The sequence below is a fragment of the Blastomyces gilchristii genome, assembly GCF_000003855.2.
Source record: "Blastomyces gilchristii SLH14081 genomic scaffold supercont1.3, whole genome shotgun sequence".
In the NCBI taxonomy this organism is placed as follows: Eukaryota; Fungi; Ascomycota; class Eurotiomycetes; order Onygenales; family Ajellomycetaceae; genus Blastomyces; species Blastomyces gilchristii.
Window position 1 is genome coordinate 2,334,943 of NW_003101680.1, and position 16,951 is coordinate 2,351,893.

Sequence of the window (16,951 nt, forward strand, 5' to 3'; positions counted from 1 at the left end):
TATCTGTTTCAATAAACTGTTCACAGGCTTGAGAGACTGCTGTTGATTGTATGAAGTGTTAATATATCTGAGATGATAGAGAGAGTTCAGGCTCATTTATCACAGAATCTGTGACTGTAGAAGAATCTGATTTCACTGTACATATCTGTTTACAGTTCTACACAGTGTAAAGAGATAATCAGTGATAGAAAAGATGAAATGAGAGAAGATTACAATACCTGAGTTCTCTGAGTGTGGCATTGAAGACAGACAGCTGTAGAAGTAGTAGAACACTGTAAAGAAATGAATTAATCAAGAGACTGATTTTGCAAGCAGTGAACACAGACTTTTGACACATTATTCATTCTTGAGAATCTATGAGAGATAGTTGATCAGATGTGTTATCTATTCAAGAATCTATATAAAGTAGATAGTTGATGAGATGTGTGATCTATTATTCAAGAATCTGTATGAAGTAGATGATATGATTAATGAGATGAAAGATAAACGCGTTGTGAGTGTGTAGAAGAAGTCATAGTGCAATGTCACAGAATTGTGCTTTGCTTAATTCTACATTAATCAGTGAGCTGTATTCGCGCCAAGAACCTCAAAAAGGAAATTCTTCACTTTTAATGACCAGGGTTTTCATCATATATTTGCTTTGCTTCGCTCTGCAAATAAGAAGCCGGCGTACGCCTGTAATCGTACGCTGGCTAAAGCAACCTTTGAATCACATATAGACTACAGAGTTATTGCAAGAATATCACAGATATGATACTTAGTATACTAAGAAGATTGTATAAGACATACAGTAACTCTTGTATATATTTCAGTAGAAGAAAAACAAATCACTGACTTCTTTAATGAGAAGTCAGCATCTAGCTATTCTATATAGATAATGAGTGAATACTCTCCTCTCATTCCATGAGTGAGAATAGTCAGAGTGATACCTCAGCGGCGCCTCACTGCCAAGGAAGAGTAATCTGCTAACCTTGTATAGAAGCAGGGTTCTCATATCCATCAATCGGATCTTCCTATGATATATCCGAATGATGTCATAGGGTGGTTGGAAACCGGTTCGGACGGAATGGAATCATCCGCATGGAAGCGATGGGCCGTGTGGAACGAACCGCAGCGGGGCCTTGGCGCGGCCGGGAGCGTGACACTGACTCATTTTTTGACTTGAGTCAGCCTCACTAGTACTAGCGCGGTCAACTGACCTACGCGAGGGGTCAGTTGACGTGTAATCTGACTCTGAATCGGGCTTCAAAACTCTTCAACAGCAACGATCAGAAACTGCTGAACGACGCCTCTGAAAATCTCGCTGAAAACCGGACTGAACCAGACTTGCCCCTCTTTCAGCTCATGTTTATATGATTAGGAGAATGGCGACTCCTAGATTCTGTGATCCAATAGAAGCTCCCGAGTCCTAACTGCGGTGGGGATATTTGGGTTTGAAAACCAGTAAATAAGGTCCGTGCGTAGCATGGTCGAATCACATCCATTTGCTGTGACAGCATGTTATGTTGCCTTCCGCTATGCATGACGCATCTGCCGCTCAACAACAGCTCTAGAATTTTATTTGCTGGCTGGCTTTTTCCTGCTACACACAAGCTAGCCATACATAGTAGCTTCTGCCCGGAAGAATGACTGTTAGTCGTGACCGAAAGCACTCTCTGGGCGCCAGATATTTTTGTAACTGTCGCCGTTTGCCTAAAATGCGAAGGCTTTAGAGACGAAGTGGGTGCCATGCTCAAGCCTCTCTACTCCGTATATAAGGTGGCATAGTCTCCTCATATTGATGAACCCAACCAATTCGTCTCTTTCAATATCTTTACCTGACGCTCCCCACTGCATCCTCGCAATACTGGCCTGACTCCATCATTCTAAATACTATTCTAGCGGAAATCAATTTGTGTACCAGTATTGGGTTCCATCTTCAGGAGAGGTGTCGTATTCCACTAACTGTCAGTAGGTGCAAGAAATGTGTTGGCAGATGCAAAAAACTCCAGCGAAATGGCCGGATTGCACAGGCGGAATTGGACCGTGCAGCACGCATGAACCTGGCCATGATCATATACAATGGTGCAAACCTGCGGAGCAAAGAGGAAGTCGATGCGAAAATCCAGTCCCGACCTCTCAAGCGAGCTCAACTAAACGCAAGCGGAATTGTCCCAACCATCGAAGTCAGAGTAAACCGGAGGATGATGAAGGACCAGTTGGTGGAAGTAGTGATGGCCAGTCACATGGAGTGAGGGTAGGAGCTTAATAAAATGTTGGGAGTGTCCATAATTAGCCCCAGTTGGATTAGGGGCGAAGCTGTCTTAGTCATGGTTTATCACCTCAAATGTAGCCAATCAATAGCTTTTGTTTTCTGCTGAGAAAAAAGAAATGAGACATCGGGCCAAACCAAAACATCTTACTCCTCCCATCATTCTTGAGTCTTTTTCCTTCAAAGTGAGTACCTTGCTTTATGTGCTAAGAAGTGTAGTCTCGCTGAACAGTTAACATATCTTTCTCTCCTTGGAATGTCCTCTCCCTTCTTGAACCTAGATGGAACTCCTCTCTGTGATCCCGTTCTTGGCCACGGCGGAACAGGAGTCGTCGTTCGACGAGGTGACATCGCCGTCAAGCTGCCATTGAGGTATATTGGTGATAACGACGATGATACCCAAGCGAACTGTCTTGTCATCAAACATGAAGAAGATGTGTATCGACGGCTACAGGATTGTGATGGTGTTGTGCGTTGCTTCGGCTTCCCTGGATATTGCATTCAAATGGAGTTGATGGAAAATGGAGATCTTGCTACATATCTGAAGAGACAACGCCCGGTGCAGTCCCTTCAGCTCTCATGGTTTCGGCAAATGGCTCATACACTTGTTCACATACACAACCGTTGTGTTATAGTGGCAGATATTGCTACAAAAAATTTCGTTCTCAACGCCGACCTCTCCATTAAATCCTGTGACTTCACTGAGTCCTCTATTCTGCCCCTTGGTTCTGACATGGAGCGCGCCGACGACCATGGTTACTCAATTTACACGGACATTGGCCAATTGGGTGCTGTGATATATGAGGTTATAACCGGGCAGCATTGCGAATTTGATCTGTTTAGGGATCAGCCATCGGGGCCTGCCTGCGCAGCCTGGCCGCGGCGGGAGATTCTCCCTTCCACCAAGAATGTTTGGCTTGGTTCAATCATTGAAAAGTGTTGGACTAAAGGTGCATTCCAGAATGCGACAAGTCTACTGGCTGCACTAGAGTTAGTCTCTCTAGATTGTCCACCCGAACATGAAAAGAGGATACATGAACATTTAGGGTTCCATGTCAACATGTTTGAGATACGGCCCCATCTCTCGCTTCCACAGGAGAGGATGCTTGACAAATATTTATCACATGAGAAATTAAATCAGACTCAGCAACTGAACTGGGCGCGGGAAGCTGCTGCTGCTGTCTCATATGCACATTCAAAGCATGTCCTTATTGGTGGTTTTGCCGCACGAAGTTTCCTAATTGCAGATAGGCAAACACTCAAATTATGCCACTTTGCAAACTCTCGCATCGTTCCTAAATATCTAAATATTGACGAAATCAATGAGGACGGTCTATCAGTCAAGTATGACATAGCCTGTTTCGGTTCCCTAATCTACAACATTGTTACAGGAAGGAAGTTCGAAGTTCCCATCTGTCAACTATCCAATTCTAGTGTGCAGGGTTGTGGTGAGGATGCAGCAGTTTCTGAAACTAGGGACTACACAATTCCACGACAAATAGATAAAGGCATACATGGAGAGCTTCCTAACACAGTGGGCGTATTCATGGGCAATGTAATCCGGGACTGTTGGGATCAGGACGGGTATCGGAGGATGGAAGATGTCTGTAGCGCACTCTCTGAGCTCTCAGACCGCGATCTCTCGGGTTTAGTCTTAAGAACTATGGCAGGAAGCAACTCCATACACTGCTCTTTGCAATCTATGTTGACGGTGAAGAGCCGGTTTTGCCCTCATTTATTTCATCTTTGTTTCGTCCCTGTGGTTGCAGTTGTGGCTGTCTCGCTGATATTTCTTGTCCTACATTGAGCTTTCTACAAAGCAGCCAGGCCTGACTTATGAGAAGCCGGACAGAGATTTGAGATACAGGACAGAATGGGAGTCTAGTCAGCTTTATTTTATTGCTACTGTCTAATCATATGCTCAGGTGAAAGTTTGTTATTCGACCCTGGTTTCTTCTCGCTTAATAAATTACCATTAGAGATGAAGAAAACGAGTCAGCTCCTCTTTCACTGTTGAAGCAGCTGAGGCTCATCATGTATTAATTTAATTCTATAATATGCTATGGATGGTTGCTAAGTGACAATCTAGCTGTCGGCGCCCCGGATCAGACCCCACTGAGCAGAGATACTGTGAGTGCCAAAACTTCGCTGACTTCCCGCAGCCAGCATGAAGCATGTTTAGCACCCTTTTGCGTCCAACATTAACGCCATAGGCGGGATCGAGGCCCCGTTGGAACTATGGTGTAGTCACGATGATTGGCTTGCACTTTCTCTTCCACTTCCATGTGTCAGTCATCGGCGATGCTCCCCTTTCCCGGAGTTTTGAGGACCATCGCTGCTGCAGGGCGCTTAATTTTCGGTGTGGAAACTGCTGCTTGATCTCCCACCAACGCCAGCCGCGCGTCTTCAGATCCTTTAGTCGCTCATCTTCACCCTGGGTCCACCGAGATCTCTTCTTGTCCAGCTCCGCGGTCCCTGGATCCTTGTCCACACTTTCGGTGTCGACCTCAGCTACCTCACCATCCATGGCACGCTCGGCGTCCGTTGAAGGATTCCTACGGAGGTCGAGGAGCCTTTGAGCAAAGGCAGACACCAGCGCGGAAATGTCCTCTGGGGATAACAGCCGCGGGCTAAAAGTATGCTCGGAGCCGCCGGCGGGTGCCACCGGCGGGTGCCACCGGACCGCAGCGTGTGCACCATTCGTGATCCACGCGTGTGGAGCTTATAGAGTGCTCCGTGGCAGCCACTGATCGCCCGCTGCGAGGCGCCCGCTTGACCTCTTGATGATGCCCAACGGCTCGCGCACCCCGAGATCGAGATTGTGGTCGACATGATGTGGTAGCGGCTGACCGTGAGGAAATCTTGCGCCGCTTTGATTGCTGCTTCACTGAATCGCCGCCGTCGCTACTCGCGGTGTAATCTCCGTCCGAATCATCAGAGGGATCAGTCGTGCCGGTTATGTCCCACTTCCCCCAGTTGTCATCTGTAGGCTGTGCGGGGCTACCGGGAAGATGACGGTCCTCAATCAAAATTTTACGCTTTGATTTTGACCGGGTGTTCCGTTGGTGGGTCCCGGGGTCATGCTGTGCACTTTCGTTCCCCTTGATTTTTTCCGGGTCTTCTCGATGGCAATGGGAGATGGATGGAATCACAACCGCGACCATAGACTCCATAGACTCCTTTGACCCGACATCGGATCGGCGGCACCGTCCCGTGAAGGGAGATTGGCATTGCCCAGTGCTGCAGGCGTAGGTGTCAGCGTCAGTCTTGCCCTTATGTTGATCCAGTTTCACAGAGTGAGCCACCAACATGGCAGAAGTAGAATCTGCATTCTCATCTGAGGATGCGGAGCCCCACTGTGCTGTAGTGCTGCTACTCTTAGTACTGATTTCTGTTTCTACAAACATGTGTGAGGAACATAGGCCTGTAATTAAAGGAATGCGGTGCAGACTCACCTTGGCTGCCATGTGGGGATTCTTGATTGAGTGTTTCATCTTGCTCCCTATTCAACTCCAACAAGTGAGGTTGCTCCTCTGATGCCGACAGAGGATTCGATTTACCGTTGCTGGTGAGTGGTTCCGCCAACGAAGCGGATTGGGCCGTAATGGAGCCCAGGAACAACTCCAGACTAGGTGAGGCTTCATTCGTCTTCTCCTGGCATCGATCCTCATTCCTCTTGTGAAAATCTGGAAGGAGATCTGGATTAGAGATGCAAGAAGCCCAGAACGTTCGACGCCCTTGGAAGAGAAGAAGGGACAACGAAGAAACCAATAAGCCTACCTATGGGATCATGTCTTGCATCGTACGGGTGCGGCCGCGAATCTAGAGTGATGATGTCGCCACAAGAAGTGATGTCAGTGGTCAAGTCCACAAAGCTCTTGCTGTCGAGGCCTTCGGCAATTCCATTCTCTATAAAGGCCTTATCGAAATCGTTCAGCACAATAGCCTGTGCCAGATCTTGGCCGTTGCGGCCGCCTTGAAGTGGGGCGCACGGTGGGACACTGGAAGGGGGACGGCTGGGTAGGGGATGTGGTTTCAGTGATACAGGGTGCATGGGCTGAGTCTGGAGAGATACAGATGTAGAGTATGGAGGGGGGTTGGCGACATTAGGACGGCCAGGTAGGCAGAAGGGGAAGAGGGAGAGGGGATGGAGAGGCCTGGGGGGTTTGAGAGGGAGTGTTGTGGGTGTAGAGCATGGAGGGCGAAAGTGATCGGGATGGGCTTGAAAGGTTTTACGTTCTGGCTGAGAGGGGGTATAGTTGATGAACTCCATGGGGGCCAAATGATATTCACCTGCTCTGAAATGGTCTCACGGGCTGTTTTGTTCAATCTCGCTGGTGAGGTTCACAATTTTGCGGGAGGAAGAAGGCCATCTATATAGCAGGTTCAGAAGTGCGGCACTCACTGGCTCAATGCAGAGCAAGATGGCTTGAGCTTCACTGTGCCAAAGGAGCGGGTGCCATTTTCTGACCCAAACCAGCGCATGGCATGAGCTAAGCCGACCAAGAACCGTCTCCCCAACCACATTCGAAAAGCACGGCGAGCCCATCTTAGCAGCCTCTCACACTGCGAACGGCATATGTAACTCCCTAATGCAACCTGAGCAAGAAGAAGGCAGCGCCAGGATGATCATAATCTATTAAGAAACCCCAAATGATGCCTAGATTGGCTACAACAATCCATTTCACTGCAGATATAGGAACATGACTAAATTACATGTGAGTTCTGTGGTGAGGATAACCAGCAGGGGTCGATGTTGCAAGGCATACCAGCCGATACCATCCAGCTTGCGCAGCCCGCTAACACCTCATCATCCAAGCTTAAGCTTCGCCTCCAGCAAGGAAATTGAATATGTCGTCGCCCTTGCAGGGGATAAGGGATGCAGGTGGCGGTGAGCCGGCCCACCGTTTGTCAAGAGGAGGAGGGATACAGGCGTCAGGGTTCGGCGATCGCCGATGAAGAGGGGGGAACAAGGGAAGGCTGAAATTGGAAAGGAAAACGAGGTAGAAAGTGCGTGCACAAGAGAGGGAAAGGGGAGCATCTTATATAGTTGCGATGGGTGACGTCGATAACGGGCCACAGCAGCAAGAGCAAGCGCGCGCCATCCCCGAACAGGCGGCGCCAAACCGAAATCGGACATGCCAGACCCCGAACATGCAAATCGAAATTCTCCTTATAAGTGATTTTGTTATAATAATAATTATCATGTCATTTCAACAGATATATAACAGTTTGAAAATTCTGCTATAGTTCTATTTTTACATATCAAATATCAATGAAAAATGAATTTTAATGAGTTTTAAATTGATTACTTCTGCAGCAGTAAATTTTATTAACTATTATCTATGATATGGTTACTATTATATTATCTCTCAGATTATATCATCACAGTTATTCATTATAATTCTTGATCTTTAATATTTACAGATCTCTGAATGCTGTATGACTACATTGAATACATCAGTAGATATCACAACTTGTTCTAGTATATAGTATATATAGTATAGATTGTTTGATATATTTGATGAGTTATACAGAGTTATATATAGAATCTACTGAACAGAAGACCTTATCTGACCAGGTTAGTATGTATAACCCTGGCCAGAGCTGTCCAGGGCTGTACAAGCTGGCACTGTATAGACTTATACAGCCCTGGACGGGGTCACCCTAACTAACTACATGTACGAGGCCAAGCCGAGGTTGCGCGTTTAGCGCATCGAAATTAGCCGAATCGACGACGACAGCTTACTGTTAACCGGCTTCAACATTCCAAAGCCGAAGCCGAACGAGCTGGCGAGGGTATTCAACATGCGACCAGGACGAATGCTGATAAGAAGAAACGTCGAATGACGGGTTTATCCAGACCTGGAAAATATAGGACATGGTCACATAGCGACAGCACAGCCAAGTGCCATATTCCGCTTTTTGTCACTGTTCACCCACTTCAAGGGATACATACATACAGGATACCATGTCTGCGCCTGCGACAACAACACCTCCTCCGGCCGCGAGATTTGTCCTCTTGGACTTTCCTGCCCCTCATGTTCTTCTTGTTACTATCAACCTTGAGAAGCAAATGAACTCTCTGCCAGTCGACGCAGTGTGGGAGATGCATCGAGTTTGGACATGGTTCGACAATGAGCCTGAGATGTAAGTTGGCAGCTATATGTCTGGAGCAACGCGCGATTCAAATGCATTGAGTATGGCCTGCGAAGCTCCATTTGATTCTATCTATTAAAGCTCTACTCTATAATAGGCGCGTGGGAATTGTCACCGGGGCGGGTAAGAAGGCTTTCTCGGCCGGGATGGATCTGAAAGGTATAGTCATAAAATCTGTTTCCAATTTACCTCATGCCTTCATCTCATCCCTTGCACCGCCCAGAGATACAAAATTTAGACTTATCCGTATGTCTACAAGGATTATAGAGCGGCAATCGTTGTCAGCATCTGATTTTGATTCCGCTGCACGGTTAAACGCATACCCCTCCACTGGTTTTGCCGGACTCACTCGACGAACGGGTAGAAAACCAATAATAGCGGCTTGCAACGGGCATGCGCATGGTGGAGGTTTTGAAATCGTCCTCAACAGCGACATCGTGATCGCGTCAGAGAACGCGGATTTCCGACTCCCGGATGTATTGCGCGGAACAGCAGCGATGGCTGGTGCGTTTCCACGGCTGTGCAGAACGTTTGGCCTTCAAAGAGCCATGTGGCTCGGTTTGACGGCGCATACCTTGACGGCACAAGAAGGTCTGCAATGGGGCCTTGTCCAAAAGATTGTACCCATTGATGACCTGATTAGGGAGGCGGTGGATGTTGCGAAACTCATTGCTAGCATGAGCCCTGATAGTGTCGTTGTCACTAGGGCCGGTATACGGCAGGCATGGGAAACAAGCAGCGTGGAACACGCAACATTCTTGACGGGAGAGACCTACGCGGCGAAGCTGATGTCTGGAGAAAATGCGCGGGAAGGAATGCTTGCATTTAAAGAGAAGAGGCTCCCGAAATGGCTGCCATCGAAGCTGTAACTAGAGTTCTTTTTCAAAACTAAGTAAAGTCTCGTGTATACATTTAGTTACCATTTTTAATTATACTAGAAATAATGCGCTCAGCACTTAGAGGCGTGGTTATTCTTTTCCTTGCAGCTGGATATTCGGTATTCCGGGACATATAATATTCTATTTATATTTTAACATGAGATTTATTTCCAGTAGATTTTTTACCTGTCTGACGTATCTCAAAGCAAATAATTCACACTCTCGGCTCGCCCGCATCGGATCTCGGCCACAGCTAGGATTGACTCCGCAATTCGACCTTGGACCACAGCCACGGCAAAAAAAGAAACATCGGCTTTCAATACCTAGGTAGCTGTAAATAAGTTGGGTAGTTAGCTAGACCGTCAATAACCAGATGTTCCTCGCTTTCCAATTTTCCCAGAATACCTAACGGTTACTCGCCATATAATATAGTATCAGGAGAAGAATCCAAGATTTCCGTTAACTACATACAATACACTCAACTATCTATCCAACAAACCAGTTTCCTTGCCTTTTGTATTATTCTTTAATAAATACAAATGGCATCCGCCCTCCTCGGATCCACTGCGCCCTACGTAGAGCCGTTCTGGCACTCTCGCGACACCTCCCCATACTACAATGAGTCTCACAGGAATCTCCGCCTATTCGTCCGCGACTACGTTGAGAACCATTTAAGGCCCTATGCAGACGAGTATGAAAAGCAAGGCTTTATTCCGCCAGAGGTAAGATTTCATGAAATAATAGAAACTTATACTGGGATTCCTGATTTTGCCCCTGCATTTATAAAATACTCTTTGGCACGGCTCACTGGAAGGCACCATCTAAAATATCTACTATGTAGGCGCTTAAACTCTACGTAGAAAAGGGGTTCACGATCATCAAGCCTACCAAGAGGGAGTATATGGGTGGGCTGTCCCTGCCCGCTGGCATTGAGCCGGAGGAGTGGGATATATTTCATAACCTCGTGGTGGCGGATGAGTTGAATAGGTTGGTCTCATTTATTATGCTTTGTATTGCTTATTTCAAAACTTTGCCTGACGAACAATTACTGACGAACGCTATGTTGTGAAACTAGAGTTGGCTATACCGGCGTACTTTGGGGTCTTTTTGGCGGAAATAATATTGGGTGCCCTCCAATTCTGGATTTCGGAAACGAGGCACAAAAGCTCGAGTATTTGCCCAAAATTTCTCGCGGAGAGATACGGTTCTGCTTGGGCATTACTGAGCCGGATGGTACGCATACGATTCATCGATAATCTGCATAGTTTATGGGAGTTTGCTAACATAAATATTTCTAGCGGGATCCGACGTCGCTAACATTAGAACCACAGCCATACGGAGGGGGAACAAGTACATCGTCAACGGAGCCAAAAAATGGATCACCAACGGGATATGGGCCGATTATTGCACGGCTGCGGTCAGGACAGGCGGAGAGGGGCGCAGGGGCATTTCTCTCCTGATCATCCCGTTAGCAGCCAAGGGCGTGACGAGGAGAATAATGGAGAACTCCGGCGTTAACGCCAGTGGCTCGACCTTCATTGAATTCGACGACGTGGAAGTCCCAGTGGAAAACCTCATCGGGACTGAAAATGATGGATTCAGGTATATCATGTCGAGTAAGTCGCTCTCCTACACACGTCTCTTTGACCACTTTTCCTCCTGTCCTATCCATCTTTCAATTTCCATTCCAACCCGAAACTAAATTATTACCCAGACTTCAATCCCGAACGTCTCGGTCTAGCCATCTCCTGCATCCGCCTCTCGCGTGTCTGCGTCGAGGATGCCTACAACTACGCCACAAACCGCGAGACATTCGGCCAGCCATTAATCACGAACCAAATAATCCGCGCAAAATTCAGCAAATTAGGCCGCCTTATCGAGCCCTGCCAGGCCTTCCTGGAGCAACTGGCGTACACCATCCACGTGGCCACCAAGAACGGCCAGGAGGTTAATGTCGGTGGCATGACTGCACTGCTCAAAGTGATGTCCACGCGCTGCCTGGAGAAAGTGTGTCGCGAGGCGCAGCAAGTCCTGGGCGGCGCGGGGTATAATAAGAGCGGGCGGGGGGCACGAATCGAGCAGATTAGTCGTGATGTTAGGGTTTATGTGGTCGGGGGCGGGAGTGAGGAGATTCTGAGCGATTTGGCGGTTAGGGAGGAAATAAAAAGTTTGTATCATGCGCAGCGCACGGCGAAGAAGGAAGGGGCGAAGATCTGATTGGAGGAGATGTGGGGGATGGTGATGGTGTGGTTGTAGCTCAAGGAAATTCGGTCATTGTCTAAATCGCTTGGGAATGGTACAGAAAAACGCCTGTAAATCGAGCTAGTATATACACAACATATGATAAGGTAGAAATATGGTAGTATAGTATAGGATAAGACATGCAAAGCTCCGTTCAAAATACCGAACGCCAAATAGGAAAAGCCATTGTGGACCTGTTACCTCTGGCCCAGAGAGCATAACAGTCACAGTTATCGTATCAGTCAAAAGAACTTCAAAAAAGGTGGAAAACGCCCGACTTGGTAGGCCGGGGCCTTGGAAATATTTTAAGACGTCGTTGGGTATGTGTGTAAGTCATATAGATCCGATCATTGACCGAAGGCATGAAGCTCCCCCATCCGCTTGCTGTCTTATCTGAAAATTCTCCCAATCATTCCCGAAGCAAAGTTACTCGCAATGCCACCGGACAAGGCACTGCTTGCGAAATTGGACGCTTGGCTGAACCGATCACACCGTGAAAACGCCACCGTATTCGTGATAGTAAGGATAAGCGCAATTGCTACACGAACAAACAAAAAAACAGAAGTTTAGCTCTCTTTCCCCTTTTTTGAACATGGCACCAACTTGAGATAGATATAAAAGGAAAAGACAAAACATACCAACTAAACTTAACCAGATGATACTCTGCAATCTTATAATGGCAAGGATCGCAAGACCAATCCATAGCGCCGGAGTAGCGTAAAGACTGAGCCAGAAGAACCGTTTATCGGTAGCATTGATCGTCCGCGTGTTTGGGTCTGAACTTTCGAAGACCCAGTGAGAATCACCGTCGGTGGTGTTGACTTCGTTCCACCAGCGGAGTCCGACGAGGCGGCGGCCGGCAATGTTTTTCAGGTAGTAGAAGTCGGCGGAGAGAAGGAGGAGTGTTAGGATGAAGACAAGAATGCTGATGGGTGTTTATGTTAGTCTTGGAACGGGGATGGCTGATTTGGGTCCCGGGTTGAGGGGAACATGAACGCAGACGAACAAGTTATTGATGAATAAAAGGCCAAATAGGTACATTAATAGGCTTCCTATTAAATTAATGGACTGTAAGCAAGTATCTAGCTTCGTAGGCTGTAAAGCTATTCATGTATACGAACCGATGCGGAAGCCTAGGAAGACCAACAAGGTGACGGGATGCGCGCTGAGGCGCCAGTTGAGCTCCCCAGACGAACGTTGGTCCATGGCCAAAGATATATATATCTCGTTGAAGTATCACTACTGCGACTGGTTTACATCGAATATTCGTTGATGTGGTTGAGAGCTCTGTTGGAACTGGAAATAAAGCAATGTTGTCTGTCTTGGGCGCGTGTAATAGCCGCGGGCGGTAAGAGACAGCAGAATCAAGCTTAGCTCACACTTCCTCTAGAGTATTGACACATTATGAGATTAAAAATATTTTATACGTGATATGCTCCCCTTGAGTTTCTGAGTGCTGAAGTTGGAAATTGTGCATTCCTGAGTTCAGTGCTACATATAGGATCATATTAGCCAGAGGCCTAATTAATTGAACCTCAAGTTTTGATGAGTGTTTAACTCAGGCATGACAGAGTTCTCTGAAAGATGCTAAAAGAGTGGGGCTGGCTTTGTGCCGGGCCTTGTAAAAGGCCCGGCGTGACGCCCGAAACATTGGGTGACACTCAGGGGACCTTTAGCACGCCACTCCTACAATTATAAGCGGACTATGCTTAAAGAAACTTTACACCTTTGCAAAAAGCTATCTCTCTAATATTAAATACGACTTTGCGTGTTCTTCTTCTCGATATATATTCAACTTATATCTATGACACCGTGACGGTGCGCAATGCCACTCATGCTCAACAAAACCCCGAAGCTAAGCTCTAGACACTATCAGACTCGGAAAAAATATCACAGGCACGCGCCTAATAGAGGTGGGTACATATATGGATCGCGTTCAGTATCTCAGGCTCAGATACCCTCCCAGCCCCAACCCCCCCTTGCTTTGTTCGTTTCTCCACGTGCGACCCCATCAGCATTCGTGATCCGGTGTCGGTACCAATTTGGGGGGGATTGGCATTCGATGATCTAAATACAGATATCGCAATAGTAACTGCATCCAGCATTCGGAGTGGTTGAAACAAGCGCAGTCTCGTATGTACCGAAAGTATGGATGAGCGAACGATCCGGAACGCGGAGTGACGACAGTGTAATTCCCCCAAAGCACCCCTTCTTCTATAGGCGAAACCGGTAGTTAAAAGGAATAAAAAGACAAAAACAAATCACAAATCACTCTTCCTTCTGAACAGAATCTTTTCTCTTTAATAACTGGATCTTGCCCATGGTGAGGACTAGGCCGGAGTTAGCAGTCGCCGAATTCTCGTCACTCGTAGCCTGGTTGTTTTTACCACCTTCCGTAGACGGACCCCCTTCCCCATTGGATTTGGCTGAGAGCGCGTTCCGGTCATAGCTCGTCGGATCGATCCCCAAGACCCCTCCAACATATCCACCACGCTCGCCGGGGACACTGAACTCACGAAAAACATATCGCCATTCATTTAACCAGGCTTTGACCGCCTTGCCCACTTTGTCCTTGCCATTTTTACTGTGGTGGCCAGTGCCAGTGATGGCGTAGAGAACTCGCCGGCCAAGCTTCGCGTGCTCGAGAAGGATATTCTCTAGATATTCAATTGCCTCGCCGGGATGCAGGCCGTGAAGGTCGACATACAGTTCGTCATCAGTGGTGTTCTCCAGATGTTTGTTTCGTTCTTCATAAAGGTGCCGAGCAGCCTCACGATGTGCACGACGCATAGCCTCGTTTTCAGCTTGTCCTCGGAGAGACAGAGCTTTGGCTGCACGAGCGTCGTTCCGATTCCAAGCTTGTGCGGCGCTGCGACAATTTAATATTTTTGTTAGGTTTTGCGAGTTGAAACCTAGAGAATCCAAGACATACCTTTGCAAAAACTTATTCCGCACGTTGCCATGAGTAATGGCATCATGGCGATGTTTCAGATACTGTTGATTTGCACGGTGTCCAGTTTCAAGCCAGGGAATATGTTTAGGAGTAGGGATTGCTTGCGCTGCGGCACTATTTTCGCGACTGGTAGTAGAGGTACGATTAGATTTCGGGGTACCCTTTCGATGACCCGGCGCTGGAGATGGAGACAAGCGAACAACATCAGCGAGCGATGAAGGGTTGTTTTCTTTGTGCCCAGAATGATCGCGGTGGTGTCCATGGCCGCGCTTCCCATGGTGTTTCTTTCCTGTCCCTTTTACCGCGGACAGAGTGGGGAAAGCTTCGGGGTCGTCGACTGATGGAGCTGCAGGGGTTAGTTCACGATGCTGATGCCGACTTGTTGGTCGCGAGTGCGGGCGGCTTGCTTGACCCAAGGCGCTATTTTTGTTCCTAAAATTTGGGGAAGGTGTACCATGGTATTGGCCTACATGTTTGTTGCGCTGGTAAGGGTTGGGATTGGACCAGGTTTCTATATTCGAAGGTTGTAGAGCGGGAAAAGAATCGTAATTATCCTGCAATTGGTATGCTTGTTGTTGTTGAGTGTTTTCAATAAAACCGCCCATGTTAGCCCCATTGTGGCCACTTATCGACAGCGCTCCAACCAGACCCGAGGGGTCGTGAGAGAAAGGGCAGCCATCACCAGCAAGACAGCTACCCTGCAGCCAGTACCTATTGTCGCATTAGAAATCAACATGTTGTAGAGCGCTGGGAGCAACACTCACTTGCAAACATGGCTGGTCAAATCATGGCTGAATCGACAGTCAGCCCTGAGGCACTGTCCTGTCGATAACCAGTATTTGCAGACTACAGGGCTTCGTGCTTGGCCAGAGGGTGTGACGGGGCGCATTTGGTCCATGGCCATGGATTTTCCCACCAATATTCTGGCCTCAGTGGTGGCAACCGCATTTTCGTTTTCTTGACTCGTGAGTGCAGCGATTGTAGCGCCCAGATCATATCCATTGGCCTCGAGAGCTTGCTCAATTTCTTCATTAGTCCTGCGATCCCCCAGAACGGACCTGAGAATATCATAGGGGCTCATATCAGGCGGCGCAGCCCACTCTGGGGCAGCCCCGCTGAGGCCAGCTGAGGAAGTAGCACTCCTGGCATCATCATTTACCAGCCAATCCACATTATCACTACCGAAGTCGCCGTATATTTCGGGCCCAGAAGTATAATCCGAAAATTCGTAGGTACTGAGGCTTGGGCTGTGGGGGATAGGCTGGGCCAGGGCAAGCCGTGGGGATGGGCGAGGTGATGTAAAAGGGGAGGCGGTTAGCGACCGGGGTGCCCGGGGAAAGCCTCCGCGTGGAACAGGGAAACCTGGGGGACCCGCGGGGCTCGTTCCAGAATTTGAAGGGGGTGAGAGAGGAGTAGATGCGCGCGGGATCTGCCAAGGGGCAGGCGAGGCGCGGCGGATAACTGTATGACGGAGAGGGGGGGAGGTGTCAGGCTTGGTGGAGCTACGATGACGCCACAGAACATCCAATATCGCGTTCTCTAGAGAGCTGCCTAACAAGGCGGCTTTCTGGCGCAGGAGATGTTCAAGCTTTTCAACCTTTTCTTCCTCTTCGACAGAGCCATCTTCGAGAATTGGCAGACAAATCTCGTATATTTCCTCAGGAACCATTGTTGCTCAGCCGCGGGGGCGGAGGGGGGCGAGAGGATGGGTTGATAGTTCGGGGGGGTGGGGTTCTTATAGGTCAAGCGCAGCGTTGAGGACACTGGCGCAGGCGCAAAGGATAGGGTTCCCCGACGATAAAGAATGTGACAAGGCCTGTCAGCAAGAGTGAAGATGGGACATGGTTTCTGTACGAAATGGCCCTGACAGTGATGACGCGGAAACTTGGGATGGTGGTGGCTGATGAAGTGGTGGTTGCGTCGTAGAGACGTGCTTACATGGCACCTACAACAATGCAGGGAGAGAGGGAAGGCAACGGGGCAATTAAGGAGAATGGAAGAAGCAGAATAGCGCAACAAACAGAATATATATCTATAAACCAATGAACAGCAGCATTATAGGAGAATGAGGGTAGCAGCGATGGTAAAGGTGGTGGTAAATGGCGTGGTGGTTGGAGGAAGTTGAAGCTGGGGGAACGCGTGGAGTTTGGAAGTTGGGGCGTGACCCTAAGCAGTTGAGAGCCAACATAACTAAAACTTCCTCAATGCTTGAGCCAACTGCACACAGAAATACAGAGCACCGAAGCAAAGTATTTTTATATACATGGCAGCATGAGATGAATAGGCTCATGTACTGCATGTTTAGATCTACAGTTTCCACACAGCTCCTCAATCCTCACCCTCACTTAGACATAGATAATTCCCTGAATCTTCATTGAGATCCTGACGTAGGGTATAAGTGTAGTGTAGCTAACAATCATTGAAAGGCTTATGGGAAGCTAGCAGGTTTAGTTCAGACTCAGATTCAAG

At 48.0% G+C, this 16,951-nt stretch overlaps 7 protein-coding genes across 9 annotated transcripts; 4 read left to right on the forward strand and 3 right to left on the reverse strand.

The window, feature by feature from the left end:
- Nucleotides 1–2,036: 2,036 nt before the first annotated feature.
- Nucleotides 2,037–2,234, forward strand: BDBG_02223 (uncharacterized protein; the record flags this gene model as incomplete). The annotated part of the gene is made up of 1 exon (XM_031720703.1): nucleotides 2,037–2,234. The coding sequence occupies one exon, from the start codon at nucleotides 2,037–2,039 to the stop codon at nucleotides 2,232–2,234; it is 198 nt and encodes a 65-aa protein (XP_031576950.1).
- Nucleotides 2,235–2,507: 273 nt separating this feature from the next.
- On the forward strand, nucleotides 2,508–4,058 carry BDBG_02224 (serine/threonine protein kinase; the record flags this gene model as incomplete). The annotated part of the gene is made up of 1 exon (XM_002627507.2): nucleotides 2,508–4,058. The coding sequence occupies one exon, from the start codon at nucleotides 2,508–2,510 to the stop codon at nucleotides 4,056–4,058; it is 1,551 nt and encodes a 516-aa protein (XP_002627553.1).
- Nucleotides 4,059–4,122: 64 nt separating this feature from the next.
- On the reverse strand, nucleotides 4,123–7,321 carry BDBG_02225. Of its 3 annotated transcripts, XM_031720706.1 has the most exons (5): nucleotides 7,021–7,313; nucleotides 6,032–6,958; nucleotides 5,707–5,937; nucleotides 5,561–5,648; nucleotides 4,123–5,491 (listed from the first exon to the last, which is right to left on the reverse strand). In XM_031720706.1, the coding sequence occupies exons 2-5, from the start codon at nucleotides 6,522–6,524 to the stop codon at nucleotides 4,882–4,884; spliced, it is 1,422 nt and encodes a 473-aa protein (XP_031576951.1). In that variant the 5' UTR covers nucleotides 6,525–6,958; nucleotides 7,021–7,313; the 3' UTR covers nucleotides 4,123–4,881. The 3 variants fall into 3 exon arrangements, with proteins under 3 accessions (XP_031576951.1, XP_031576953.1, XP_031576952.1); XM_031720705.1 differs by having other exon boundaries at nucleotides 4,123–5,648; XM_031720704.1 differs by having other exon boundaries at nucleotides 4,123–5,648; nucleotides 6,032–7,321.
- A 414-nt stretch (nucleotides 7,322–7,735) lies between these two features.
- On the forward strand, nucleotides 7,736–9,460 carry BDBG_02226 (enoyl-CoA hydratase). The gene is made up of 3 exons (XM_002627509.2): nucleotides 7,736–8,401; nucleotides 8,508–8,569; nucleotides 8,678–9,460. The coding sequence occupies exons 1-3, from the start codon at nucleotides 8,223–8,225 to the stop codon at nucleotides 9,277–9,279; spliced, it is 843 nt and encodes a 280-aa protein (XP_002627555.1). The 5' UTR covers nucleotides 7,736–8,222; the 3' UTR covers nucleotides 9,280–9,460.
- Nucleotides 9,461–9,530: 70 nt separating this feature from the next.
- BDBG_02227 (acyl-CoA dehydrogenase) lies at nucleotides 9,531–11,786 on the forward strand. Its single transcript, XM_002627510.2, has 5 exons — nucleotides 9,531–10,010; nucleotides 10,130–10,275; nucleotides 10,364–10,521; nucleotides 10,587–10,904; nucleotides 11,003–11,786. The coding sequence occupies exons 1-5, from the start codon at nucleotides 9,828–9,830 to the stop codon at nucleotides 11,503–11,505; spliced, it is 1,308 nt and encodes a 435-aa protein (XP_002627556.1). The 5' UTR covers nucleotides 9,531–9,827; the 3' UTR covers nucleotides 11,506–11,786.
- BDBG_02228 (golgi apparatus membrane protein TVP23) lies at nucleotides 9,835–13,060 on the reverse strand. The gene is made up of 4 exons (XM_002627511.2): nucleotides 12,651–13,060; nucleotides 12,536–12,581; nucleotides 12,168–12,454; nucleotides 9,835–12,067 (listed from the first exon to the last, which is right to left on the reverse strand). The coding sequence occupies exons 1-4, from the start codon at nucleotides 12,733–12,735 to the stop codon at nucleotides 11,919–11,921; spliced, it is 567 nt and encodes a 188-aa protein (XP_002627557.1). The 5' UTR covers nucleotides 12,736–13,060; the 3' UTR covers nucleotides 9,835–11,918.
- A 27-nt stretch (nucleotides 13,061–13,087) lies between these two features.
- Nucleotides 13,088–16,927, reverse strand: BDBG_02229 (CCCH zinc finger and SMR domain-containing protein). Its single transcript, XM_002627512.2, has 3 exons — nucleotides 15,247–16,927; nucleotides 14,462–15,193; nucleotides 13,088–14,398 (listed from the first exon to the last, which is right to left on the reverse strand). Exons 1-3 carry the CDS (start codon nucleotides 16,149–16,151, stop codon nucleotides 13,798–13,800), a joined length of 2,238 nt encoding a protein of 745 aa, XP_002627558.1. The 5' UTR covers nucleotides 16,152–16,927; the 3' UTR covers nucleotides 13,088–13,797.
- Between the last annotated feature and the right edge of the window lie 24 nt (nucleotides 16,928–16,951).

What these genes read in the sequence shown, in the direction of transcription:
- BDBG_02229 (XM_002627512.2), bottom strand. Translation starts at nt 16,151, where the DNA reads ATGGTTCCTGAGGAAATATACGAGATTTGTCTGCCAATTCTCGAAGAT. An exon ending in TTGACCAGCCATGTTTGCAA is followed by an intron (nt 15,194 to 15,246) that starts GTGAGTGTTGCT and finishes ATGCGACAATAG; the next exon opens with GTACTGGCTGCAGGGTAGCT. An exon ending in CGGAATAAGTTTTTGCAAAG is followed by an intron (nt 14,399 to 14,461) that starts GTATGTCTTGGA and finishes AAATTGTCGCAG; the next exon opens with CGCCGCACAAGCTTGGAATC.
- BDBG_02225 (XM_031720704.1), bottom strand. Translation starts at nt 6,524, where the DNA reads ATGGAGTTCATCAACTATACCCCCTCTCAGCCAGAACGTAAAACCTTT. An exon ending in TGCAAGACATGATCCCATAG is followed by an intron (nt 5,938 to 6,031) that starts GTAGGCTTATTG and finishes ATCTCCTTCCAG; the next exon opens with ATTTTCACAAGAGGAATGAG. An exon ending in ATCCCCACATGGCAGCCAAG is followed by an intron (nt 5,649 to 5,706) that starts GTGAGTCTGCAC and finishes ACATGTTTGTAG; the next exon opens with AAACAGAAATCAGTACTAAG.
- BDBG_02228 (XM_002627511.2), bottom strand. Translation starts at nt 12,735, where the DNA reads ATGGACCAACGTTCGTCTGGGGAGCTCAACTGGCGCCTCAGCGCGCAT. An exon ending in CTTCCTAGGCTTCCGCATCG is followed by an intron (nt 12,582 to 12,650) that starts GTTCGTATACAT and finishes TTAATTTAATAG; the next exon opens with GAAGCCTATTAATGTACCTA. An exon ending in CATCTGGTTAAGTTTAGTTG is followed by an intron (nt 12,068 to 12,167) that starts GTATGTTTTGTC and finishes TTGTTCGTGTAG; the next exon opens with CAATTGCGCTTATCCTTACT.
- BDBG_02226 (XM_002627509.2), top strand. Translation starts at nt 8,223, where the DNA reads ATGTCTGCGCCTGCGACAACAACACCTCCTCCGGCCGCGAGATTTGTC. An exon ending in TTCGACAATGAGCCTGAGAT is followed by an intron (nt 8,402 to 8,507) that starts GTAAGTTGGCAG and finishes ACTCTATAATAG; the next exon opens with GCGCGTGGGAATTGTCACCG. An exon ending in GGCCGGGATGGATCTGAAAG is followed by an intron (nt 8,570 to 8,677) that starts GTATAGTCATAA and finishes CAAGGATTATAG; the next exon opens with AGCGGCAATCGTTGTCAGCA.
- BDBG_02227 (XM_002627510.2), top strand. Translation starts at nt 9,828, where the DNA reads ATGGCATCCGCCCTCCTCGGATCCACTGCGCCCTACGTAGAGCCGTTC. An exon ending in AAGGCTTTATTCCGCCAGAG is followed by an intron (nt 10,011 to 10,129) that starts GTAAGATTTCAT and finishes TCTACTATGTAG; the next exon opens with GCGCTTAAACTCTACGTAGA. An exon ending in ATTCAGGTATATCATGTCGA is followed by an intron (nt 10,905 to 11,002) that starts GTAAGTCGCTCT and finishes ATTATTACCCAG; the next exon opens with ACTTCAATCCCGAACGTCTC.